Here is a 24,130-nt window from a genome sequence, read left to right as displayed (position 1 = left end):
GAGGTTAATGTTGATGATATATGGAAAAAATAAGACATTTTCTATTCTGCAATGTGATTGTGACTATGCTATTCAATGGCCTGTGAGCATCTCAGAATGCTTGGGTTGGGAGGGATTTATCTTTTTTTTTTTTGCTTGGACTTTGGCCGTACCGTCTGTAGCTTCCATGTCGCCCCTCATCGCTACCAGAGTCTATGGCTTCCTATAGTCCCGCTTTTAGCAACAAGATACAGTATTACGACCACTGCGGTTGTTAAGATGTCTCGGGTTCATGATGTCCAGGTACCTTGAGAACATTATAAAGACCTCTGCTTTTGTGTTATCACTCTTGCGCCCACATTCATCAAGGAGTAAACTAGATCACCAGCCCTTGTTTGGCGTGTGAAGTGCAGGCTTCCAAATTGTAACCCAGTGAGGGATTTACTCACACAAAAAGCTCCGCGTCGATGGAACTTGCCATGCAAATCACCACGCAGCTATCATCGGCCTCGGCCGTGTACCACTTTCCACACAGTCTAGTCGTGCCGTCGGCCACCCTGGACCCGTCGGGCGGAGGCACGGTGACGCTGGAGTGACCGTCGCTCACCCGAGGTCTGTTTGCACCTTGGCCGCCATCGGGAACGCCCGGATCGCAGTCCTGCTCAAGGAGCTGGCCGAGGCAGATGACGGCGCCTTGGGACATGCTGAACTCGTGCATTTGGGCGCACTCGAAGCCGACCCAGGGGTTGTAGAGGGCCACGTCTCATTCCAGCCAGCCTAGACACGAGCCCCGTGGAGGACAGAGGGCCCGCTACCGGTGGCATCAGTTTGGAAAAGACTGTAAGTGTACTCGGTGTTGGTGAAATGCAAGTGTCGTGTTTGAGAGTCTTGAGCTGACTGATAGGAATTCCAGTCTGTGCCAAGGAGAACTGTGTCAACAACTGTGGTCGCAAGGCAGATTGTGACCCAGGCTCATTTGGAAAAGATTGGGTCAAGTATGAAAAGCGTCCACTAAGTGGTTTGGACAAACAACGATGCAGAGCTGCGTACAAACAAACAATATCGCGTAGCTGGTCTTTTGCTGACTGACCACCCTCCGCGTCAAAACAGTTTGCTGTTCCAAACATGGATACTGTGGTACAACCAAAGACTTTTATGGCAAAAAGCCCAAAAGACCTAGCTGTAGTGTCAACAAGCAGGCCATTTCTCGTGTTGTTGGTCACTACGAGTCTTGGGCACCTGGCCGGGCATGCAACAAGTTCTACCCCAAACAGATTCCCAGGGGCGTGTATACTCATGTCCATTTTGCATTGGCCATCATCAACCCGGAATTCCTTGAGCTACAGCCAGGAACCAAGGCCGAAGTTGCTCTATACAGCCGTCTCAACACTCACAAGCTTGCCGACCCGAATTTAAAACCGTTTATCGCCGTTAGAGGCTGGACGTTCAACGACCCCGGCCCGACGCGAACGACCTTTAGTGATATTGCTCAGAATACCGAGATCAGGACAAGATGACCAAGGCCGTCATTAGGTTTTTACAAAAGTATGAATTTGACGGTATCGACCTCGATTCGGATCACCCGGTGGCTGATGACCGCGGTCGCCGTGGTGATGATTTCGGCATTTTTTCATCCTGCTCTTGTAGCGTTCTTCGTAATCCAGCTCGATTAGGATGACAGAAAGTCGACGAATAGCATCGACGGCATGTTCAAATTTATCGTTGTATTTATATGATGTGCGCAAGAGTGTACTGCCCCAGCACTTGGCATGCTGATCGCAACTGGTTCCCGCTTCTTTCTGCGAACGGGTTGATCCAGTCTGTCCAAAATTGACGGTTCGTATGGCCAGGAAGTTCTTCACTGCGTACCGTGCTAAAAAAAAAAAAAAAAAAGAAAAAGAAAACGCGCTGTCTTCGGATTGCTGTGGAGGAGGGTCAGTTTGAGCCATTTTGGGCATGGGATTGGAGTTTGTTGGAGGAAGGGAAGGACGGAAAGCTGATTGTTACAGGGCAGTTGCCAACCACCTTTGGGGCAAGCGGGGTCAATAGTCAATAGCAGCTCGGCAACCCAACCAACCAAATTATCGTCGACACACAGAAAGATTGGAAAGAAGAAAACTTTTCGCTGGACTTGTCAGTATTGAGATTTTCAAGCAACAACCTTGGTTGTCTGCCTTCATGTTTTGAAGGCTTATTAACAGTCATTTCTGATAGTCATGTCATAATTCAATATGCATCCCATTACTGTACCATGACTACCTAAATACAATAATAGGCAGCGAGCGAGATCCTCCGATTCATCACCAACCCGCCATTCAAACACCTACAGACAAACATTCTGCTCATCTAGCAAAGGGCTCGCTGTCCATTGCCAGTCAGGCTCCAGTTCACGTTGGTACCGCAGGGCGACTCCCTCACCGACGTGTTGTCAACCCTGAGCGTGATCCAGAGGTCGCGGTTGTTGGGGAACTCGGACCTCGCAGCAACACGCACCTCGCCACCTCCGTTGACGGTGCCGCCGCGGATCGACAGGTTATAGCAGTTCTCGATCAGGATGGCGTTGTTGCCATTTTTGGCCAGATCGACCGTCCGGATGACGGCAGCACCGGACTGGGACACGCAAAACACGCCGCGACCGCCGCCCCGAGAGATGACCTGGTCGACCCAGATGTTGGTGTTGTAGTTACCGTTGGGGTTCTGGCCATTGTTGTTGGCGAAGCGCAGCGTCGCGTACCCGGTTCCGGTGCCGACGTTGTTGCCGTCGACGATGCCGATCTGGGCGTTGCGAGTCTTTTGCACCAGCAGGCCAGACTCGCCGACGTTGCGCGCGATGACACGGTCGATGACGAGCCCGTCAATGTTCCACGTCTCCACCGCGTGGCTGCCCGCGCCCGTCACCGTGATGGTGCCCATGCGCACGTTGAAGTTGTCTGGGTTGTCGCGGTCGAAGCGAATGCCCAGGCCGCCGCTGAGGTTCATGGTGATTTGGCCCAGCGTCAAGTCGCGGGTGCCATAGAACCGGAGCCCAAAGTAAGGGTTGCCCGTCATGGTCAGGTACGGAATCTTTACACCTTGGGTGTTGAGCGACTCGATGGCACCACGACCATTCCGGTTACCCACGTTGATGGTACCACAGCCCTCAAAGGTCTTGCCGCTGCTGATGCTGATGGTGTTGGCCCCGATGGAGCCCGACGCGATGACAGCAACTCGCTGGCCACTGCCGATCGAGTCGAGCGCCGCCTGGATCGCCGCCCGGTAGTCGGAGCCCGAATACACCGTGTTGGAGCCCCGGACAGCCTGGAAGTTATTGCCCGAGCCCGTCACACGGGCGTCTGGGTTGCCAGCTCCGCACTGGGCCTTGACGGCACCAATGGTGGCCAGAACGGCGGCAATGAGCGAGGTGAAGCGAGCCATGGCTTTGGAGCTGTGATGACCTTCAACACAAGATCTGGCGACCTTGAGTGACTGGACTGGACTACAACGAAGTCCAACCCGAGCAGCGTATGAGGTTTGCGCATTTTATATGCTCCGCCTTGTTGAGTGAGGGGTTTGCCAAGGACGCTGTCCCGGCCGATTTACCCCAGAGAATACCACCTTCCGGTAGATGAACCCAAGCTCCAGCTCTTGTTTTAGATACTGATTGGAGGATCAAGTTACCCCGGTTCTTCACCTTCCGCAATTTCGCATCAAATTTTCCGGCTGCAACGACGACGGCTTGGACGGGTCGGTCCATGTCGCATTTGTTTCCTAGTCAGCTCATAACCCCGTCGCCACTTGGATTGAGCACTGCTCAGAATCGCATCAGGATTTACATTCGGAGTCCTAACCAGGAAGGCGCATCGTATCTCTTGGCGATGTGTCTTTCATTTCCTTCTTGTACGTTTCTTTCACATGATTTGCTTGTGGCCGTAGTACCCGGAGAAACTACTCCGCTCAACCCCAAGACTACGCCTATTGACTTGTTCAGAATTCCACTAGTTCTAGAATAGTCAGACGCAGTCACAACGGACGCAGGCTATTCGGTGCCACTTTCACCACGTCCCAGCGTTTGAGGACATTTCTCCAGCGACCCTGATCGCCAAAATATCAGCACTCAGTTCTTCTAGCAGCTACATGGGCCATATTGGCAATTTCCAAAGGCAAAGGCTATGCTATGCATTGGTACATATGTGTACTATTCCCTGATGAAAACACAGATTCCATCCCAGACAACTCCAAACTCCATGCCCAACGACCGTCGATAACCAACTCCAGAAATGCAACCAAGAACATTACAGCCACGAGTCCTAGCATGAACACTTGCCCTCCTGCCCGAGGAACCATGTGATTTACTAGGCCGACCCCCTCGACGACTTCTTGTGAGAGTCCTCGCGCGAATGTCATCTTGGTTTGGTTTTGAATGGCTTCTCGTCCAAGTGACTGGTTTGAAGATTGGCGCGGTCCAGGGGTCGCCCGCCCTTGGACTGAGCGGGGCTGCCATCCCGCTTCGCTGTGGGTGACGACATGACGGGTGTGTCGACCCTGGAAATGGTGTCGACGTCCTTGAAAGCCGTCTTCTTCTTTGGGGCCCACATGTGGTCGGGCAAGGTGGTCTTGGCCTGGTTGGCCACGAGGGTAGTGAGGTTCTTGGATTGAGTGCTCATTTTCTCTGCTTGGTATTTCTTCGAAGTCCGAGCTTCCCAGATGAAAACAAGGGCGGCGGAGACGGCGAATGCGGCAGACTGGTGAGTTGTGTGCGACGATGGATGCCGACAGGTTGAGCTTGGAGAAATGGAGGTTGGCTAAGTGGATAATCTCCCGGTCATGATAGACTTTTCGGTGTATAAGTAAAGCATTTTCTAGACATGAAGGGTTTTAAAGCTAGCTCAAACCTTTTTCGGGTAGCGAACGACACGTGCTCCTCAAGCCATGATAAGAGCTACTGGGTGAAGCAGGTTGTGTTTCTTTTCGTTGGCATGAGAGGAAGGAATCTTACACGATCTACAAGGAAGGCGTCGTCGGATAACGCTGTACGGAGAATCACGTCAGGAAAGGTCAAGAGTTTGTTTGTTCGTATCTTAGTCGGCGCAGTGGCTGCGGTGATGTATCTCGGCCGCCTCAGAAACTTGATGCCTAACAACTCGGTCGTTGGTGCTGGCCTGCTCTGGACAGTCCGCTGGGATAAATGTAGGAAAGATATGCAGGTTAGCACCAACAACTGAGTTGTTGCGTTTCGGGTTTCCGGGCCCGACCATTGGAGGGCAGGGAGGACACTTGGCCGAATAGAGCGTACGCTGTATTGTTGCCGCCCAGCAGGACAGGGCATAATGCATCTTGGGGCAAGTGAGACTGGTCGCATACTGCCCTCCTCAGACATTCGAACATATCCAAAAGTTCTCGAGCCGTATATTGGTTTTCAATTTATATATATCAGAGCATTCTTTTGCTTAATCTTTCACATACGACCATACCCACTGGAATATACGGGATCCCGTCCGGTCTCCCCTAGTCAAACCAGTGAGGGCCGAACTAGTACTCAGGTGGGTGACCACTGGGGAATCCTCGGTGTTGTATGTTTTTGCTGATTTTGTGGCAACTGCATATTGTTTATAAATTTTGTTGTTTTGAAAGCCGCAGTTCGAGCTAGTTTCAGTGCTCAGACTAGCCCACCCTTGCTTGCAAGGGTGGCCCGCGCGCTCCATGTACCTTACCAGCCATATGGCTTTTCCACCAATTATATTGGCGGAAAAGATAGCGCGCGTTCTACGATCTGTGGTTGGACCCACAGGTACAATACACAGCCGCAATTGAGCCACAGGTTCAATTGTGGAGCGCGCGATCAGGGGTGAGCCCTGAGACTAGCTTTCCTACCCAATCAATTTGCCTGCACGTGAACGTTGGTGTGCGTCAGGAGGTACCTACCTTATTTACCTACCCCTACCTACCTTACCTAGGACCATAAAGCTGTCGGAACTTGAGTTGAGGCAGACAAAAATTAGCACGCTTAAGCCATGATAGATATAATAGGATACTCTCTCTGGGGCTACGCTGAGGCCAAAGACCAGTACTACAGTGGCGGAAAGGCATTTTCTATCCCGGCTTGGTTGTCGTACCTAACCGCCTGGCCCCGGAGCGAAACATGTCGGACTAGCAGCGCTCGCGATCAGACCGGAGACGGCGACTACGAGGATGCCCATCCGTGATGCCCGACATCAGCAGAATGCGATGTTCGCGACTAGGTCTGCCCATTATAGGGCCGCTGCAACGCCTGGTGTGAAGCGGACACTGATTCCGATTATTCTTTTCACACGGCCACACCCAGATCTTGACAAGCATTACCGCATGGGCGCAGCGAAACTCTCAATACTCTTGCTATTCAAGTCATGGCGCGCGACCATCGCAAACCCTCGAGTCCCTTCCGATGCTGTCGGTGCATTCGCGACCGACTTCCAGACTGCGCGCTCTCTGAGGAAGTTGTGCGAAGGGACCTCCAAGTGAACCCACTGGAAGCTCTGGTCAAAAGTTGGCCTAAACTGGCAGGCCCCCTTTTTTGCCGTAGGCAGCATCTCGAGGGTTTTGTCAGAGTGGTATAAATTTGAAGTCGCTGCTCTATGGGGTTGGGCAAATTCTCCAAATTTTGTGCTTTTTAAACAACGAACGCATTAACAGTTTGTATCCGTGTCCGCTGGGCTGCAAATAATCTAGCCGTGGTCATTAAAAAGATTGAATTCTGTTGCAATATGTTACTACTTCGTAGCCTGCAACAACTTACACCTAAAAACGGTTTTGGAAAACAAAACGATTGATTAACGATCAGACAGAGTCAGATTCTCACGACCGAGGTGGGTGCTCTGGCTGATCCAGGACGATCCCCTTCCGGATGATCACCTGACCTAACCACCACACTCGATGCCGAGAGCGTCCACCCGAGCAAGTCTGCAAGTTGCAATGCAGAGGTCACAGTGTCAACTCCAGGCTTTGTCTTCAACAACAGCTCAGCTCGCTTAGCTCAGTTGGTTAGAGCGTCGTACTAATATGTCTAGAAAACATATCAAGTAATGCGAAGGTCGCCAGTTCGACCCTGGTAGTGAGCATTCATTTTTGCATTTCCATCTTTTTCTCTGGGCTTCGTTTTGACAGCAAATGCCTGAGAGAGCGGTGGGAAAGAGCTTTTCTGACTTGTTTTGTGCGACTTGAAAATGCGGCGATGCTATGTTTGTTTCTATAGCCTTGCGTGTTTCTAATTTTTGGGGGCGACTTTTAGTTTGCCATGATTGCAGCAAAACTTCCTCCTTGTTTTTCCCTTCCCTTTCGTGCCCTTTGACAGCAACCTAATTATCTGACAGAGTGTGGAGAAATGTGTCCGACTTTCTTGCCAAAGGTTTCGGGGCTCCCACCTGCTCAAGAGCTATCGCCCAAGTGAAAGTGGCAGCTATTGACGCTCCAGCCCGGTCATAGTTTCTACGCACAAAACACGTTTCTCTAATTTCCTCGAATACTAAAATTTATGAAATTGTACGGAAATATAAAAAGAGACACCACTTTGTGAAAGTGGTATGTTGTAATAATACGATGGGACTGGGCCCGTATGCCTTTATAGCTAGGTAGGTGCCTCGTTTTGACGATCCCTTGGTTCTTAATGTATTATTTTCCTCGATTCCAAGGTACTGTCCAACATTTACAGCTTGCAAAAAGTAACTTGAATAGTCCCCTTATACTCGAAAGGAGCCAGGCTGGCAAAGGGCCTTGTACTTTTACTTTTTTATTCTTTTTCTGAGGACGTTCTGGGTCTTTTATATCGCTAGCCTCCGTCCTCATCCTGTTTCCACTCGAGAGCTTTCAGCACTTTTCTGGCGGCAAGCAATATCCAACTGGACAGTTTCCTCCTCGAAGCAACAAGAACCGGAACAATATCTAGCCAGACACTCAAGCTTGCCACCACAACCTGCTGTCTCAGGCAACATGCTCCCAGGAGTCATTGCTCATCTGGAGGTGAGTTGCATGACACCATGTTTACCCTCAAATAAGGAGTAGTTTCTCTAGATCATTAACCATTGCTTCTGTTCTTTCAGATGGCTAAGGTTGTTCTGAGAAGGACACGACGTGAACCTGAGACTGTTTCGATTCACGGGTGCTTTGCCTTACCGATACCAGTACGGGCAACAACTATCCCTCTCTGCGTTATCTTGCGAGAGTCGGACTTCCTTTCTACGCCATCGGGTCTGCTTAGCTCAAGATTATTAGATGCGTCATTACAGGGAAGCTTCCATGTGCAGGCGTTCTAGGTTGCATCGAGCAGAAGCAGCATCTACGTCAATACCAGTGGAAAATGGCACGGACAAAGGACTCCGACTCCCTCCCCAAACTCTTTATTATCAGGCTCTTACTCGTCGTGAGTATCTACGACATCTGGAACTGGGCCCAAAATACATCGCGTTGGGTGGTGGGTCTGGAAAACTGTCGGCGGAAGGACTGTTGGGCACTGGCAGTTGGAACCTAACTCGAGCGCGGTAGATGCAGCCGGTTTGGTCAAATGTGCAACAGTCGGAATGTCGCCTGCCATTCCATTTGTGCTGCCCGAACCAGACAAAATGGACGTGAGTTCCTCGCTCGTCTGTGTAGCCTGAAGCCCGATATTCCAGTCGTGGTAGCCCTACATGGATTTGTCCGACGTGGTTGGAGCCTGAGACCCGTCCATCCGAGCGTCGACAACTTTCCTGTCAATGTCTATGAGATCAAGGAAGCTGTCCGGGGGGCTGGTAGGTCTCCGCCACTCTGGCCTCTAAAACGCCCACATCCTCAGGCGCCACGTCATCCAAGATTTTTTGGCTGGTATTATATCTTTAGGTCACATATCGTGTAGGAGAGTAGCGAATGCTTAAACGCGTGTAATAGTCGAAAATACAGATTCGTACCCGCCTTTCACCTATCATTCCTTTCATTTCGATTTCTCGTTCTGTCCCGGCACTCACCTATCACTTCCCAATACTAATTCGGATCTTCAAAGGGTGGAATCTCCTTACCCAAAATAAGCATTTATTTAAACATTCCTAACCCCTACAGACTAAAAACTTCATGAATCTTTTCGGACTGCGCCAAATGAACCCCTTGGAGTGAATAAATGTTGACCATGGAAGCCAAAGCCCAAAGACAGTAGGACATTTTAAAATACCTGTTTCACCTGGCGACATTCTTTTCCCATTGCCATTTTTTTCCAGATGTGGCACAGTTAAATCTGCCAAGCGATAGTCTACTTCATCTGATGGATGATTAGCGAGGGTTCCGATTGAAGTGTGCGTCAATTTCGAAATCACTAGTAATCGGTCTATTCTACAAAGTTTTCTTCCTTTTTTTTCTGTTCACTTTTGACACCTCTTTTCTCGGTTCTTCCTTTCCTTCTTGTTTTTTTTTGCTGCCTTTTTCTTCTTTTTTCATCATTCCAGTCAACCACGTTTGTTGGCAAACGGAACAGATCAGCTCCGATCCTTGTTTCCTCACACATGCGCAGTCCATCCACGACAACGCACGACACTAGTCTACCCAGTCGACCCTCGACGGTGCGACGTATTCAGCTCCCTAAGAGGCCTGGCAGATGCAAGATCAGAAGTAGGGCTGGGCATGTCGCCAAAGGTCGGCGACAGGCAAAACCCAGAGTATGGTCCCGACACTTGGGGTCTAGTCTGGTTCGCACCCTGCTCCGGCTCGGGCGCCTCTGCCTCTACTTCTGCCTCAGGAAGCGGCCGGTTTTGCAGTGACCTCTCTCTTCGAACGGTTATGGTCTCCGGCTTGCCTTCGGCAAAAGAAACAGTCCTGGTGCAAGGTGAGGTTGGCATGAAATGGTGCAGTTCCTCGACCGGAGGAGGCACAGAGTCTCCTTCGCCATAGGTTTGCTGCGCCTGGCTTGATTGTTGACGTTCTGGACTAGCATAGCCTCTGGGCGCCGGTTCGAACCATGGGATCCGATCTTCTGCGCCCTGCGAGACTGGTCCCAAGTGCGGCGGCATGGGGAGCCTTTTCCAGGCCTCACCCCAGCTCGAAATTGACGACGATCTCGATGGCGTTCCAGAGCTGTCCTCGTTCTTGTATTTGCGAACCAGTGAATCTTTTGATCCACGCTCTTTTATATGGACCGCCTTTTTTCCGCCAGCCGGAATTTTCTTCAGATCCGGCTGCTCAGCCATGTTTTCGGGCTTTTCCCTGTTGCCACCCGCAACGTGCGCCTTGGAAGGTTTGGTAGTCTCCGGAATTACCTTCTTCTCTTGCACCTTGTCATCCAGACCTTTTTCTTTGTGAGTGGAACGGGCCTTGTCCGGGGGAATGAGCTCGTCGCGCAGCTGCGCCCCCGCGAACAACATGGTTGCCGGTTTGAACCTGGTCCCGATGGTGCGCGAGCAGCAGGCCATGGTGCTGAGGACTGCCAAGACAACGGCCTCGACAGCGAGAAAGAATGACAAGATACCGATAGCAGCCGAGGTGACACTGGGCTTTATTATCGAAGTGCCCATGGCAGAGTGTATTGCCCGTGGCGCAGCCTCGTTTACTGGACCCGATTGTCTTTTGGGAATTGCCGGCGTGCTTGTAGCTGGCTCTGCAGCTCCGGTAAGCAGAGCCTCGTTTGCGAAAAATAGTCCGGCGGCCAAGGCAGATTCGGCCATTGCTTTGCCTTGAGGCCCACCGGGGTTGAGGGCGGCGAACCAGGACGCGACTAGTACGTCGAGGCGGAAGCTTGGGGAAGTTCTCAACTGAGGTGATGCACCGTTGGGGTCGATAGCCGCATCATACAGACCGGTGCAGGCATCTGAGATGTTCTGCTTGGTGAAGGACGACAAAGGAAGACCTCGTGCACATATCGACGCAGCCGCAGCCAAGCGAGCTGCATCGTTGCGTTCATCCATACCCTCAGCACGGCTGGCTAGTCCCAAGAAGGAGTCGTTGCCGAGAGCGGCGAGCAGCGCAAGCACAAGTGGTCCTGGAGCTTGTTGCATGGGAGGAGGCGTGCTTGCTTTGGTGGCTGGCCTTGTTTTGTCACTGACATGGTCAGCTCACAAAAATTCCGGAACAGATTATATCGGCAACTAGCCACAGCTGACATCAGGACAGGAATGAGAACATACGTGTTATTTTCACTAGGGGTCTCATCATCACCAACACTGACTTCACGAACATCATTGCTCTTCCGCTCCAGTATCTCTCCCATACCGTCCGTGGTATGCAATGGCTCCGCCAGTCCTCCTCCGTTGCGCAAGTTTGGCAGCTCAAAGTAGTCTCTTGTACTATTGGCAACGCATCGGGCAGTATAGTTGGCTCGGACTGCCATGTTCCTTATCTCACTATCGCTCGGGATTGTACTGTCCAGGAAGAGCTCTTCGCGGATTTGCCGGCGATCTCGTCCCGGATCCAACGCCATCGCCGTTTGCAAGACGCAAAACTTGACCTGGACGCCCGCGCTTCGAAAGGCTCCCTCAAAGGCCTGTGTCCCGCTACACGCTGTCGGATATGATCTGTACCCGATAATATCGCATGTAACGGAGGACTTGAGACGCATGGCTGATTCGCGCAGCACGCCGGTGTTTGTGGTTGATGGGAGGGCAGACACGAAATAGCTATTCCCGCGATTGGGATGCTCCAGGTAGTTTGATAGCGTATGGGGCTGAGAGTTTTCGGGCTTGCTCCCTGGACCCTCTGTGAGGTCATACCACAGGTAAGGCTGTTCGGTGGCGCTCTGCCCAGTAACCAATTTATCTGCAAGTCTCTTTACAATTCGGTCTCGAGGCACCTGGTCGACAGAGGTTGGTGTTGGGTCGAAACCCAGCGTCACAAAGGTGGATGGTATCCCTGAGTCGCACCCTGGTCCGTCGTATCTTCTAGCGGGATCGTCAAGGCAAGAAATGACCCTCATCTCTTGGGGCTTTATTGCTACAGCTCTGACAAAGGAGAACAAGACGCCTGCGACGGTCGGTAGAATTAGTACAGTCACAGCTTTTGTCCAAAGACAGACAGAAAGCATCTTACAGTAGGTCACCAGTATCAGGCCAAGCAGAGCAAAGCCAGAGGTATGGTTTGCTGTGAGTCTAGCCCAAGGTTCATCGGCCAGCGAGAGAAGCTGCCGGGGACTGAGCTTGTTGGAATCGTTCTGCCTCTGGGCGTAGACAACAGCAGCATGAGCTAGAATAGCAGAGACGACAGGAATGGTGGAAATGGCAACCACGGTGTTGAGGGCCCTTATGGCTGTCGTCCACGTCGTGACCGACTGCAAGGCTTCTGGGGACAGCTTTCCCTGGGCATCCTCGTAGTCGCTCGTACTAAGTGATGGTCTCAAACTGTAGACACAGGCTGCCACCCAGGATATGAGTAGCAGGATCAGGTAAACCATGAAAATCACCAGCGTTGTAAAATGCCTTGACTTGTTGCGCGTCATTGCTGGATCCACCTCACTACGCAAGCCTGGGCTGACTTGGTGCCAAGAAAGGGATACCATGATGGGCGTGATCTGGAGGATAATGTGATTGTATCATGAAAATAGATTGGTTTTCCAGGGGAAGAATACGAGCCATTGAAATACGAGCCGAGAAGGGGGTGGGCAGGAGGATGGCAACCCAACACTAATGAAGTCGAGCATCCAAGCAACATATTTGTGCTTATGTTTCTCTGAACCTACCAAACCACGTTGCGGGGTTTCTCTGCGATAAAACACCAAACCGAGGCTATCAGCAATAGAAGTTTCTGGGATTTCACCTTTGTAAAAAATGAAAGCAGACACTGTGAGTGTTGGGCGTATATCCGTCAGCACACGGAGTACAACATATAAAAGCTTTAGACTTTGCACAGGGCTGGGGCTGATGCCTCGATGCATCCAAGGATATCGATGCGCAGGCCATGAAAAGTATCTGACTGTTTGACGCTTGGTTCAATGTACGTGACCGGCAAGGCGTGTTTTGGTACCTCAGCTGGCTGCCGAGGCGCGAACTCAGCCTTTCGTCAAGGACCAGGGCCACGGTGCAGACTCGAGAATTTGCGGTTCTAGAATTGACAAAGTCTGAAGAAGAAGGGCATTCCCCTTGTCCGATCCCAACAGATGGATATAAGACCAACCGCGACATGTTCCGAGTGTTTGGGTAAATTGGAAAGCTTGTCCGGTCGATATGGCGAATACGGTCGTATAAATTCGCTTACCAAATGTCAATCGAGCCAACCACCAAGGGTGAAATATAAATAAAAGTCTGCATTGGTAGCGCTGCACTGGAAAGCATCATGCCATTGATCCGATTTGGCAATCACAATTCGCATTTCAATTTCACATGCCTGCCATGGATTTTATAGAGTTTGTTGAATGGCACCTGCCATTCGAGCATGTGCACGTACCTGTTGGGTATCGTGGGCAAGTGCGAACCGAGATCTGAGGTAGGTAGACACTGTGCCGGCAGATGCGATCCAAGATAGGTAGGTAGGTACCTTAATCATGTGCCATCAGCGTTGCCGCTGGCTAGTAGCTTCGGCATTCGACCTGGCCTTGATGCGAAAGCTTTTGATTGCATGGCGGGCCGATCTGAAAGAGTAGAGAAAAGGATGTTCTCGTTGTGAGGGTCCGTCTACCATGTTACGCGTTCGAACTCCGCCTAGGGTACATCTTTTTGCCGGGTTTTTTCTTTCAAAAAAAAAAAATCTTTTGTTGAGATGACCTGTTCGTACTCTTGATGGGTTAACTTCATCCCTTCATAAAAAACAACAAACATGTGCTGCACCATTAGCGTTAAATATGTTACAGGGTTGCAGGATTGAACCGTTTAAAGATGGAGAAATCGCGAGTTGATGCGTCCAAGGTAATTGGGCGATTGGGCGGCTCACGGTTCACCGGTCAAAGTTGGTACTGTAGCATCAGGGCTGTATTCGACATGCCCCGCATCGACAATGGGCGAAAGGCTCGTTGTTATTTGACAGACCAATCAGCGGATCTTTACTCTTCTACTTGGTGTTGGTTCGAGTGGAAGCTCGGCAAGACCTCTGTCGTTCAGCAGACCCTAAATAGTGGGTGGTATTCCATTCTAGCTAGCAGATAAATGCAATAGCATCCAGATCGCTTGGAGCAGAAGCGGTTCCCAGTTGCTTTCCTTATACATGCGGCACTCTACCTCGGGAGTGATGGTAGGCAGTAGGAGGTAGGTCGTAGGATATGGTAAGTGGAAAGTGGCAGGACGTAGTGGGTGACAAGAGGTGAAACGTGTTGGGATACGGGGAACAGTGAGTAATTCGGGATGAAAGGGATGAATTGGTATGGGAGAGACAAAGGAAGGCGATAGGAGGTTAAAGGTATTAGGTGATGATGAATAGTGAGCAACACGAGGTGTAGGTGGAGCAGGATAGAGAATAGCAAGTAAAAGGATATAATTGGGCTAGGTTGTAGGTAGGAGAACATCGCAGGTGGTATAAGCCTAAGTTGTCAATGGTAAATTATAAGAAACAGTAGATGGAAGGTGAAATGGGCGAGTAAGTGGGAAAGCGCGACAGGTGGTAAGGGGCGGCAAGCGGAAAACAGGCCATTTCCCGGCGCAGATGTAATCCGTGCTGTTCGAATGCTTCCGCTAAGTAACGATTACAGTGCTTCATAGCGTCGCCCTGTGCAAACATGCTCTGCCGACAAAATCGATGCAGACCACGAATTTCGTTCTTCTGCTTGGCTCCGGCACACGATGGCTGGACAGCCCTGGACCTTACAGGGTTCGGTAACATAAAAAGGCCGTATCCTCTATAGCTTGCTGGGTCGGAGAATAACGGGCTCTGTGGCTACTGGTGGTCTACAAGCAAATGCGTTGGATGGACAAGTTTTCAAGGCAGGCTTGCAATGAACCTACCCCACTATCTAGAGCATAGGGATGCCTGCGGTGAACACTGGGAGGATTATGCTGCCAGGAGCATTGTGCTTAGGGGACAGCTGAGTACTCTCGTGGTACTTGATGTGCTACACCGGGTGAATGATCTCGAGACGGGTTGCAGGGGTCCACCTCCGCAAGTATGTGGCAGGATGGCCGTGGTACGCGCCTTGGCGATAGTTGACCTCGACTGTGATCCAGGTCTAGATGTACTTGTTCGGGATTTTCGGAAAGTTTTCTTTGAGAGTTTCGATTTCCTTGAGCTTGGCCCTGATGCCAATTCCCTCACTCTTTTTTTTCTTCTGTGCTTGGCGACCTGAAGCTTCCTGTACCACCCGCAACTAGGTACGCATGAATATTCTCTGTTGCATCGTACCTTTGGATAACCAGTCCTGGAGGTAAAATTCGGGCGAAAGTTGAAGTTGTCCCGTCATGTCCAATCCTGCATCTGGGCTGATAATGAGGGTGTGAAAACATAGCTTGGGACAGGGCTCGAAGCTATCGATCTACTCGCAAGTCGAAAGTCAAGGATTCGGGTACTGACGTCGCTCGTAGCGTTGTCAACCTTGGAGCTGCACTCACACGATTCTGCCTTTATCGCCATGTCTCTTGCAGAAATAATTGCGGATTCGAGTCCCGCGTTGGGTTAATTTTTTGCCTTTTTATTTTCTTCTGCTTTTTTTTTCTTTTCTTTTTTTTTTTTTTTTTTTTTTTATATGAGATGATCTGGTGGGATAACTAGAAATCCGGCTAGACTGCAACACTCAAATTCACCATCACCAGAACTCATGAGCTAACAGCATCAGTTCACAAAAACCAATTGCTTCGTTGTAAACAATAATTGCACGCCGAATATGTCGCCGAGTTCACCAAGTCGGGTCGACCTGTGGTCTGCTGAGCTGAACCTTGCAGCACTGAGGACAAAGGCTAGCGCTAATTCTTTTGCTGAGGACCTGGAGAGGCTGATCCGATGATTGATGCCGTTTCGAGTTTTCTTTGGATTGATAGGTAGGTCCTCGTATCTTGAAGAACGTCGTATTCTGGGCAGACACAGTTTCTTGAACATGGACATACACGATGGTCGCTTTAATAAGCTAGAGCTGAAGGTCTTGAAATAATCCCAGGTGCTCCTGGTTTCCATTTTGTTGGTATAAATATCATCCTGTCATATCCTGGATAACCAGGATCAATAGACTCAGTGTCAGTCTCTTTGACAGCTTGATCGTGAGACTGATGTGATCTTCTTGGAAGGGAACTTTATGAGCACAAGCCGGCGAATTAAGCAAATTAGACACCCAAAATTTCAACAGAAAAAGAGGAGCAGAAAAGCTACTGTTTCAAAGAGCGTAATGGGAAGCTGAGCCGGCAAGGCGGGAAACGAAGCCTGGGTTACCCATAGGAACGTCGCCAGGCTCTCCAGGTACCCTCGTCTCTTCGGTAGCGAGGGCTTTCCTCTCCTGCGTCGTGAGGACCCTCCTCTCCTCTGTTGTCAGACAACTCCCTTCTTCTGGGTCCTGCCTTGAGAGACGGTGCGCAGAGCGCGGGGAATCTCGACGAATCGGCACCCTATCTTGGGCTCTTTGATGGGCATTTTGGCGGCGGCATTGAGTGTTTGTCTGGTGTTGGGTGGAGCCATTGCACTTCAGGATTGAGAGACTCAATAGTTTTATACAATAACTGGCTGGGTATACTATGATCATGACTTGGATGTCGTGGCAAAGGTTTACACGACCAAACCACCAAATGCTATCGCGAGCTTGATCCAACAAATGTCCATGCCAGCGGTCACGACCGAAGACAATATGAGAGCTATGTCCTATCCATCGACATGGTCCATAACCGACTCATAGCTTTTACTCCTCGGATGTGTCCTGTCGAAAGAATATGCTATTCAGATGTCATAATAGAAGCTAAGGTTCTAAAGACGTGGCTGTACGGATCTTTTCTTTTGTTGATATCGTCATGATTTCCAGTTTTATCGACGGGGAGTGAGGAGCTTGGTCCTGGGTTTCTTTGTTGGGGCCGCCACGCAGTCCTCGACATCGGCGTGCTCGTAGTTTTTGGTTTCCTTGTCATCATCGGGAGTATATGGAGCGTCGATGTGGGCAGCATAGAGAGACCACTAGTCATCTCGGGAAAGCTGCACAGTATCCTTGCCCTCTTCGAAACGAATGGCGCGGCCGGTGCGCAAGGTTATGCTGCGATCCATAGTGTCCGGGTGCGTTGCTTTGAGTTGGTCTAATGACTGCTCATGGCATCGCTGACATAGTTGGCCATGACATAGCTTTTGCATGCGATCTGGGCTTGCGCATTCTCGTCGCAGCTGGTCCAACGAAGCGGGCGCTTTGTTGATAGTTCGTAACGATTCTTAGCAATCTTGAAACCGCAAACGACTTTGCATCTGCCATCCGACGTGTGGCCTGCTGGCTCCGGCCCTGGCCCTGGGGTGGTCGTATCGGTTATATATATGTATATATACTGGGTGAGAGGTGACGGGCAAAACAGCAATCTATTTTGGCGTGGTAGAAGGGATCATCTTCGCGATCCAACCCAGGCCAATGAAGGCTCTACTTAAGGTCGGCTGGGTGGCTGCAAATGGGCGGACATCCGATCCAGGAGCTATTCCGTTGGTAAGTAATGTTGAAGTGAAAAAATGGTGAAAACAACACCAAAAACGCAAAGGGCAAAATATTGAAAGTACTTTGGTCGTATTTTAGAAGGGGGAAGATGGCGCTGGTGATGATTGTACTGTCATTGCTCACCTAGGCGAGGAATCCGTAGGCTGTTGGGTGACGAACGGAATATTTGGTCTGGCCTGGAAGGATAGATCAAATTTATAATTCAGCCTACCCAAGCGAAGCTCTATTTGAGGTGGTCAGAGTGCTGACCAAAAGGCCCAAGGTCACCTGACGCCGTGAGTCAAAGTAAAGGTATTGATTGGGCAAACAATTTTCCAACTCAAGCAGCTTGGAAATCGGCCATCAAGGTTACGACGTGATCCGGCTTGTTGTCTCCCTTTGTTCACCTGGGAGTATGAAGATTGGTATTATTTAAAGACCGCGCCCGTTTGCGTAAGCAAACTGCAGCTGCAGGAGGGCACGAATCTTCTTATTTCATCTCTTCTAATCTAGTAGGCATAATGAATGTACATACCATCCGTCTACAGATTCCACCGCCTGTTGTAGCTTATACGTTAATTACGTTGTCTGTAAGGTCCATGCTACTTCGTTGGCCGGTCCTTGATTTACAATGACCTTTGCGGGCTCGCAGTTTTGTTGGCATACAGGCATGAATGGGCTCTCTGTTATACCTATCAAAGGAGTCTGGGAAGGAACGACCCTTCAAACAAGATCCATCAGTGCCTTCCCAATTATTATCGCAGGCACCAATAGCATACTTTGTCAATTCAACTCGGAATGTAAACCCAAACACTTGGTTTTTTTCTCGCCCAAAAAAACGTTTATATCGCACCAAAACAAGCGCAAACGCGAACGCACAGTTATCCCACCAGATCATCTCAAAAAAAAAGCAAAAAAAGGCAAAAAATCAACCCGACGCGGGACTCGAACCCGCAACCTCCAGATTACACAGGCTGGTATCCAATTGGATGGATCCGAAGACTTAGAAGTCTGATGCTCTACCATTGAGCCAGCCGGGCATTTGAAGTTGCATTTCCTGGCTCGACTGCCAATTCATATAGCCAAAATCTGACACGCAATTCTAGAATGAATCGCACAACCATCATCAACCCTGCAATCGCTGTCTCGGCACATTTTAATTTTTCGATTGACTGCACTTGGATGGTTTTCACCTTAAATTTCTCGTAATAACTAGTAGGCAAGCCCGATAATTTGGTAATTTGTTGAGCCACTCGGCCTTTAATTGTTGAACCTCAAGCCTTGAAGCAAGCCTTTGGAAGTAAGATTATATGCCGAGCGCCACCTGCTACTTAGCTCCGGTTGCCTAGCTGTGTAAGGAATACGGTAATTTTTTTGGAACATTCACAGGTCTAGAACTTTGACAATTCATGCGCCATACCCCTTGGTGGCAGATTCTCATGTCTTCTTTATTGCTCTCTCCTCTCATCGCTTATCTCATTCAATACGATACACTCCATTTATTACCCTTTTGCAGCGAAACAATGGTTTCTTGGCGCGCTCCATATTCAGGTCGGAGCGTAGGTCACCTGAAGTTCAAATTCTGCAAAGTTGGCAGGCCTTCTGATGCTAGAATCCACATGCGGCTCAGGCTGCCCTGGCCCTTGTGGACCGCTGCAGGAAATGCGCTAAACTTTTTTTTTTTTTTTCAAGGTGTGCGTTCTTAATGTTTGCTCCACGTGGCCTGGGGAATATTACGCGAACACGTCGCGGTCAAAGGATTGTGTAATTGAATTTGAAAGTCGACTGCGACAGTGGTTCAAAGTCTTGGTTGTCCGTTCAAAACATCACATACGTTCGATACCTCAATTTCATAAAGCCTCGCCGCGTGTCGAGGGCTCCTATCAGCCAGTGTTGGACCTAGGATCGCCAAGACCTCTGGGCACACCTCGAACCCGTCTTGGTGGACGATCTGAGACTTGGCCCGGCGGGAAGACCGCGCACTTCAACGTCGCACGTATTACAAGGCGACCCTAATAATGCTTGAGCTAGCACAAGACGTGTTTGGCGATTGCTTGTTTGGCTAGGCTTTGTTGGCATGTGGACGTGGGCGTCCCCGGATTGCTTTTCTACAGCGTGCTGGGTAGGACATTTATTTTCCAGTTCCTTCATGAACGAACGGGCATGGATCAAAAAAGGCACAAGTGTCCAACTCACGAACGATGCACCATCGTTGTACGGATAACCGCCCCCTGCGGTTTGTCTGTTGCCGGCTTCCTGCTCGGCACCGTGGTTCGCAGGCTCAGGTGGGGCACCAAACCGAAAATAACAACAACAACCTTGTCAAGTTGTCAGACTTCTCCATCTCGCACAGATCACAGGAAGAACAAACAACCCGACCGACCCCGCGAGAAAATTTTATTGTGACGACTGGGCCAACCAAGTCAAACCCGCCCACAAGGTCCTGGAATGAAACCTCCTTGCCTCCCCACCTTTTAGCAGGCAGTGTCGACCAGGTAGCCAGGCGCTGGCAGGTTTCGATGGCCCAATGGCGGGGGACGTAATTATCGCCGTGCGTGGCCATGCGAACATGATCCGATTCCCCCCAAAAAATCTCTCATTCTCCATGGGGGAAACTGACATTCCCCGCGCTGACCCCAAACATTTCCTTGTCGAAGTGCTAAATTTGAGATGAGATCAACGAGCCAAAAAGGCTGATAAACAGTGCGAGTCGTGACCTTGTGACCTAGAGATCGTCGGTCACCCAAACCGGGCTGTTGGCTTGCATGTTTTCCATGTCACGTCGCGACGGTCATATCACAAAGGTGGATGGATGGATGCACGTGTCTTCTTTCTGGAAGCCCAAATTATACAGGCTAGCTACCATGGCTTGGTTAAACTTACCAAAAGCAAGCACCTACCTACCTGTCTCTAGTAATACCTCCGCACGAAGCAATGTAAGCATAAGTCACCTGCAGCGTCGAGAAATTCAATTTCGTCCATCTGGGATCATCTTAGATACCTACCTACCTTACCTACCTAGGTAGGTATACGGAGTACACCTTAGTGTTTGTGTGGCTGTTGCATAATGAATGCACTGCAACCATACTCTTTATCCCCCCTCTTCATATTCTCTTGGCGTACAGGTTCTGCACTTGGCCACTGAGAAGCATTTTTTCAAGCTCTTCGAGCCGCGAAAGAGCCGTTTTTGCCGAGAGCCCAAGCTTTCTGACCAAGTGCCGCCGAGTACCGGATTGATGAACATCAAAGGCCTGCCGTTGCGTCACACTGGAGGGCGGCCAACTGCAATTTTCTTTACACGAGAAAAGCATTACGGAAGGTTTCGCATCGAATCTGCCGGGGGATTCCGTCAATTACGACATGTATACGACGAAACCACTCATTTCAGCTCAGCCTGTCCAATTTACACTGGGTGCTCGAGCTTTCATTGACGGAGACCTCCCCCCGACAGCGAGGACTGCTACTGTAGCACTGTAATACCGACCCAACCTTGCTCACCCACCCAAGCTCGTGCAGAACCCCACAAGTCGCTCTGCCATACGGTCCAGGCCTTTGTGTCCTTATCATGGGTCGCTTTCTTTTGACGGTAAAAGCACCGCCTAGCGTGAACATGAGATTGACTCAAGCCAAGCAAGCCACATACAAGCAACATACGGAGTACAGAGCAGAAAAAAAGAGCAAAATAGGAATTACAAGGGGAAAAAAAAGTATCAAGCTTTTATGATATTCACCGCAACTCTGACTCCAGAAAAGCCTCTCGATGTAGTGTGGTGTAGATCAACAACACATTCTGACAACACACATTCTGGCAATTGGCTGACGGGACCGGAAATCGGCCGAGCTGAGGATGCCCGGCGGACCCGTTTGCCATGACTTTGCTGCGACATGTAACCGGGAGGTTCAAGGCTTGGCGATGGGGTTCGTGCCACCACGAGGAAAAGAACATCCCACACTACAGCAAATATACCAGGCCGCCAAGTGGCTAAAGAAGCAGGGGTACCAAGTGGAAAGTGCAAGGAGGCGTGTGAGATAATGAACAGGACCCCTCTTTCCTTGTCTCGGCGGCCTGCCTGAGAACTTTAAAAAAGGTCTCAGACTCCCGCGTTCTTGTCTCGTCAATGTTCCTGGGTTGCTTTTTGTGAAGTGCCTGTCCAGCGCGAGAGAAAGGTCAAGTCTTGCCATCTTCACCTTCCACAGCTGAATTGTTACCCTCCTTCCTTTCCTCTCGCCTAACCTCGAAGCAAGACGAGAAAGAAAAGAAAGAAGAAAAAAAAAGAGACGAAATGGCTTCCCCTTCACAAAATGAGCCGGCGGACCCTATCGCAAGGGGCGTCTTCCCGGCGGCCAAACAGGCGTTTGGCGACCTGTTCAAGTGGAAGCAGCGCGTCGTGGTGACCAACGAGGTGGGCGAGCAGCACACCGAGTGGCAGTCGCCGGCGCCGCTCAAGAACCCCATCAGCCTGATGGCGCAGCTGTCGGCCAAGGACTGGCTCTTCTTCATCGTGGGCTTCGCGGCCTGGAGCGCCGACGCCTTTGACTTTCACGCCCTCTCCATCCAGACCAAGAAGCTGGCCGACTACTACGGCACCACAAAGACGGAGATCACGACGGCTATCACCCTGACCCTGCTGCTCCGCAGCGTGGGAGCGGCCATCTTTGGCCTCGCCGGTGACAAGTGGGGACGCAAGTGGCCCATGGTGGTCAACATGATTGTGCTCGGTATTTTGCAAATCGCCACCATCTACAGCACGACTTTCCAGCAGTTCTTGGCCGTGCGAGCCTTGTTTGGCCTGTTCATGGGTGGAGTGTAAGTTGTGTTTTGTCCAGTCTCTTGCTTTTTGGCCATTGTGTGCCCATCCCTCCTGAAACCGTCACTGACCTGTTGCATTCTAGTTATGGCAATGCTATCGCCATGGCTCTCGAGAACAGCCCAGTAGACGCACGTGGTCTCATGTCGGGTATCCTCCAGCAGGGTTACTCTTTCGGCTACGTCTGCGCAGCATGCGCCAACCTCGGTGTTGGTGGCGCGACCGACAGCTGGAAGACGGTGTTTTGGATCGCCGCCGGAATCTCAATCGGTGTCGGCCTCATTCGCTGCTGCTTCCCCGAGTCGCAGCAGTTCATTGAAGCACGCAAGCTCGGCAAGAACAAGGCCAACCCGGTTGCTTTCTGGGAGGAGACGAAGAAGATGCTGGCTGCAGAGTGGAAGCTGTGTCTCTACTGCATCGTGTTGATGACTTGGTTTAACTGTGAGTTCTTTAAGGGGTTTTCCGATATTGCTAATTGGTCATCATGCACAAACAAAGCTAACATGGAGACTTTTCCCCCATTTAGTCTACAGTCATACTTCTCAGGACAGCTACACCACCTTCATGCTCTCGGAGAAGGAGCTCGACAATGCCGGCGCGTCGCGTGCCTCCATCTTGATGAAGGCTGGAGCCTGTGTTGGCGGCACCATCATCGGCTACGTCTCGCAGTGGCTCGGACGCCGTCGCGCCATCATCCTCAGCGCCCTGATCAGTGCCTGCTTGATCCCGGCCTGGATCCTCCCTGCCGGCGAGCGCTCGCTCTCGGCTTCGGGCTTCTTTATGCAGTTCTTTGTGCAGGGTGCCTGGGGAGTCATCCCCATCCACCTGAACGAGCTGTCGCCAGCCGCCTTCCGTTCGTCGTTCCCCGGTATCACCTACCAGCTGGGTAACATGATCTCGTCGCCGTCGGCCCAGATTGTTAACGCCATCGCCGAGACCAACTTCATCCGCAACCACAAGGGCGACATTGTCGAGGCCTACGGTCCGACCATGGGCATCGCCACCGCCATCATCGCCATGGGCATCGCCACGTGGACGGCGTTTGGACCCGAGCGCAAGGGTCGCAAGTTTGAGCAGGAGCTGCCGGCCGGCATCGCCGACGTCCCTCGTGAGAAGAGCATTGACGATGACCTGGAGGCTGGCCACGGTGGGGAGAAGCCAGATGCTACAACTGCCGAGAAAGTATAAAGACTTGTGGCCCGGCTGGTGAATTGCGAATCATTAAATAGGTTTTGGAAAGGGAAATAAGGGATTATTTTGTTACAAGGGCAGGGTTTTTTGCGAGTATTCTTTCTATACATTCTTATTCTTATACATTGGGGAACCAAAGCATCCATAGATACCTAAGTGCGCGTCATTTATTTCTTCATCCTTTGTCCGTATTACTATCGACACGGTGATTTCTCTTGCATTTGATGGGACAATGAGGGAAGTCTTTGTGTCATTGTATGGGGGGCAGGAGACGGAGTTGGTGATGAAACTTGTGCTATATTCCTCTTTTTGTCTCGATGTTTGTATGTGCCAGTTGACTCACATTTCACCCAGTTGGTGTGACCTTGGATCAATGCTTGCATACCTACCTACGTTGGGTTGTAGGTGCAGACAATACGTGGCGGTCCTGAGGTGGAACACGATGGATTTATTTTCTTACGTCCCTGGAACAGAGGTAGAGACAGACAGGCAAGTCCCAGAACCTACCACGGCTCTAATGTTGAAGGGCTTGAGCTGACGACGGAGAGCAATACGGCAGTCATATATGGTCCTCGCTCCATACACGAACCACAAGTAAGCAGGCGACATCAGTTTGACGCAGTATCAGCATATTCATCACAAGAAAATCGTCTTTCTCAAGGTAGGAACTCAAATTCAAGATGGTATT

At 50.6% G+C, this 24,130-nt stretch overlaps 9 protein-coding genes and 3 non-coding genes across 12 annotated transcripts; 4 read left to right on the top strand and 8 right to left on the bottom strand.

Annotated features, from left to right (window-relative positions):
* Positions 1–47: 47 nt before the first annotated feature.
* On the bottom strand, positions 48–697 carry MGG_03355 (uncharacterized protein; the record flags this gene model as incomplete). Its single annotated transcript, XM_003716549.1, has 2 exons — positions 48–202; positions 429–697. 2 exons carry the CDS (start codon positions 695–697, stop codon positions 193–195), a joined length of 279 nt encoding a protein of 92 aa, XP_003716597.1. The 3' UTR covers positions 48–192.
* Positions 698–2,325: 1,628 nt separating this feature from the next.
* Positions 2,326–3,393, bottom strand: MGG_03356 (ricin B lectin:Parallel beta-helix; the record flags this gene model as incomplete). The annotated part of the gene is made up of 1 exon (XM_003716548.1): positions 2,326–3,393. The coding sequence occupies one exon, from the start codon at positions 3,391–3,393 to the stop codon at positions 2,326–2,328; it is 1,068 nt and encodes a 355-aa protein (XP_003716596.1).
* A 2,026-nt stretch (positions 3,394–5,419) lies between these two features.
* On the top strand, positions 5,420–5,535 carry MGG_20344. Its single transcript, XR_001729799.1, has one exon. It is a non-coding gene; the product is annotated as a 5S ribosomal RNA (ribosomal RNA).
* Positions 5,536–6,229: 694 nt separating this feature from the next.
* Positions 6,230–6,572, bottom strand: MGG_17110 (uncharacterized protein). The gene has a single exon (XM_003716547.1). The coding sequence runs from the start codon at positions 6,522–6,524 to the stop codon at positions 6,294–6,296; it is 231 nt and encodes a 76-aa protein (XP_003716595.1). The 5' UTR covers positions 6,525–6,572; the 3' UTR covers positions 6,230–6,293.
* A 384-nt stretch (positions 6,573–6,956) lies between these two features.
* Positions 6,957–7,052, top strand: MGG_20192. Its single transcript has one exon. It is a non-coding gene; the product is annotated as a tRNA-Ile (tRNA).
* Positions 7,053–7,875: 823 nt separating this feature from the next.
* MGG_17109 (uncharacterized protein) lies at positions 7,876–8,378 on the top strand. Its single transcript, XM_003716546.1, has 2 exons — positions 7,876–7,950; positions 8,031–8,378. Exons 1-2 carry the CDS (start codon positions 7,921–7,923, stop codon positions 8,241–8,243), a joined length of 243 nt encoding a protein of 80 aa, XP_003716594.1. The 5' UTR covers positions 7,876–7,920; the 3' UTR covers positions 8,244–8,378.
* Positions 8,379–9,494: 1,116 nt separating this feature from the next.
* Positions 9,495–12,376, bottom strand: MGG_03358 (uncharacterized protein; the record flags this gene model as incomplete). Its single annotated transcript, XM_003716545.1, has 3 exons — positions 9,495–10,986; positions 11,073–11,904; positions 11,971–12,376. The coding sequence occupies 3 exons, from the start codon at positions 12,374–12,376 to the stop codon at positions 9,495–9,497; spliced, it is 2,730 nt and encodes a 909-aa protein (XP_003716593.1).
* Positions 12,377–16,162: 3,786 nt separating this feature from the next.
* MGG_17108 (uncharacterized protein) lies at positions 16,163–16,416 on the bottom strand (the record flags this gene model as incomplete). The annotated part of the gene is made up of 2 exons (XM_003716544.1): positions 16,163–16,282; positions 16,321–16,416. 2 exons carry the CDS (start codon positions 16,414–16,416, stop codon positions 16,163–16,165), a joined length of 216 nt encoding a protein of 71 aa, XP_003716592.1.
* Positions 16,417–16,800: 384 nt separating this feature from the next.
* On the bottom strand, positions 16,801–17,034 carry MGG_17107 (uncharacterized protein; the record flags this gene model as incomplete). Its single annotated transcript, XM_003716543.1, has 2 exons — positions 16,801–16,893; positions 16,972–17,034. The coding sequence occupies 2 exons, from the start codon at positions 17,032–17,034 to the stop codon at positions 16,801–16,803; spliced, it is 156 nt and encodes a 51-aa protein (XP_003716591.1).
* A 1,339-nt stretch (positions 17,035–18,373) lies between these two features.
* MGG_20191 lies at positions 18,374–18,483 on the bottom strand. Its single transcript has one exon. It is a non-coding gene; the product is annotated as a tRNA-Arg (tRNA).
* A 507-nt stretch (positions 18,484–18,990) lies between these two features.
* On the bottom strand, positions 18,991–19,653 carry MGG_17106 (uncharacterized protein; the record flags this gene model as incomplete). Its single annotated transcript, XM_003716542.1, has 3 exons — positions 18,991–19,110; positions 19,278–19,425; positions 19,640–19,653. 3 exons carry the CDS (start codon positions 19,651–19,653, stop codon positions 18,991–18,993), a joined length of 282 nt encoding a protein of 93 aa, XP_003716590.1.
* Positions 19,654–20,825: 1,172 nt separating this feature from the next.
* Positions 20,826–23,804, top strand: MGG_03360 (carboxylic acid transporter). Its single transcript, XM_003716541.1, has 3 exons — positions 20,826–22,250; positions 22,337–22,692; positions 22,778–23,804. The coding sequence occupies exons 1-3, from the start codon at positions 21,727–21,729 to the stop codon at positions 23,437–23,439; spliced, it is 1,542 nt and encodes a 513-aa protein (XP_003716589.1). The 5' UTR covers positions 20,826–21,726; the 3' UTR covers positions 23,440–23,804.
* Positions 23,805–24,130: the final 326 nt, after the last annotated feature.

This window comes from Pyricularia oryzae, chromosome 4 (genome assembly GCF_000002495.2).
Source record: "Pyricularia oryzae 70-15 chromosome 4, whole genome shotgun sequence".
Classification (NCBI taxonomy): Eukaryota; Fungi; Ascomycota; class Sordariomycetes; order Magnaporthales; family Pyriculariaceae; genus Pyricularia; species Pyricularia oryzae.
The sequence above is the reverse complement of the archived record's forward strand: the minus strand, read 5'-3'. Positions and strand labels throughout refer to the sequence as shown.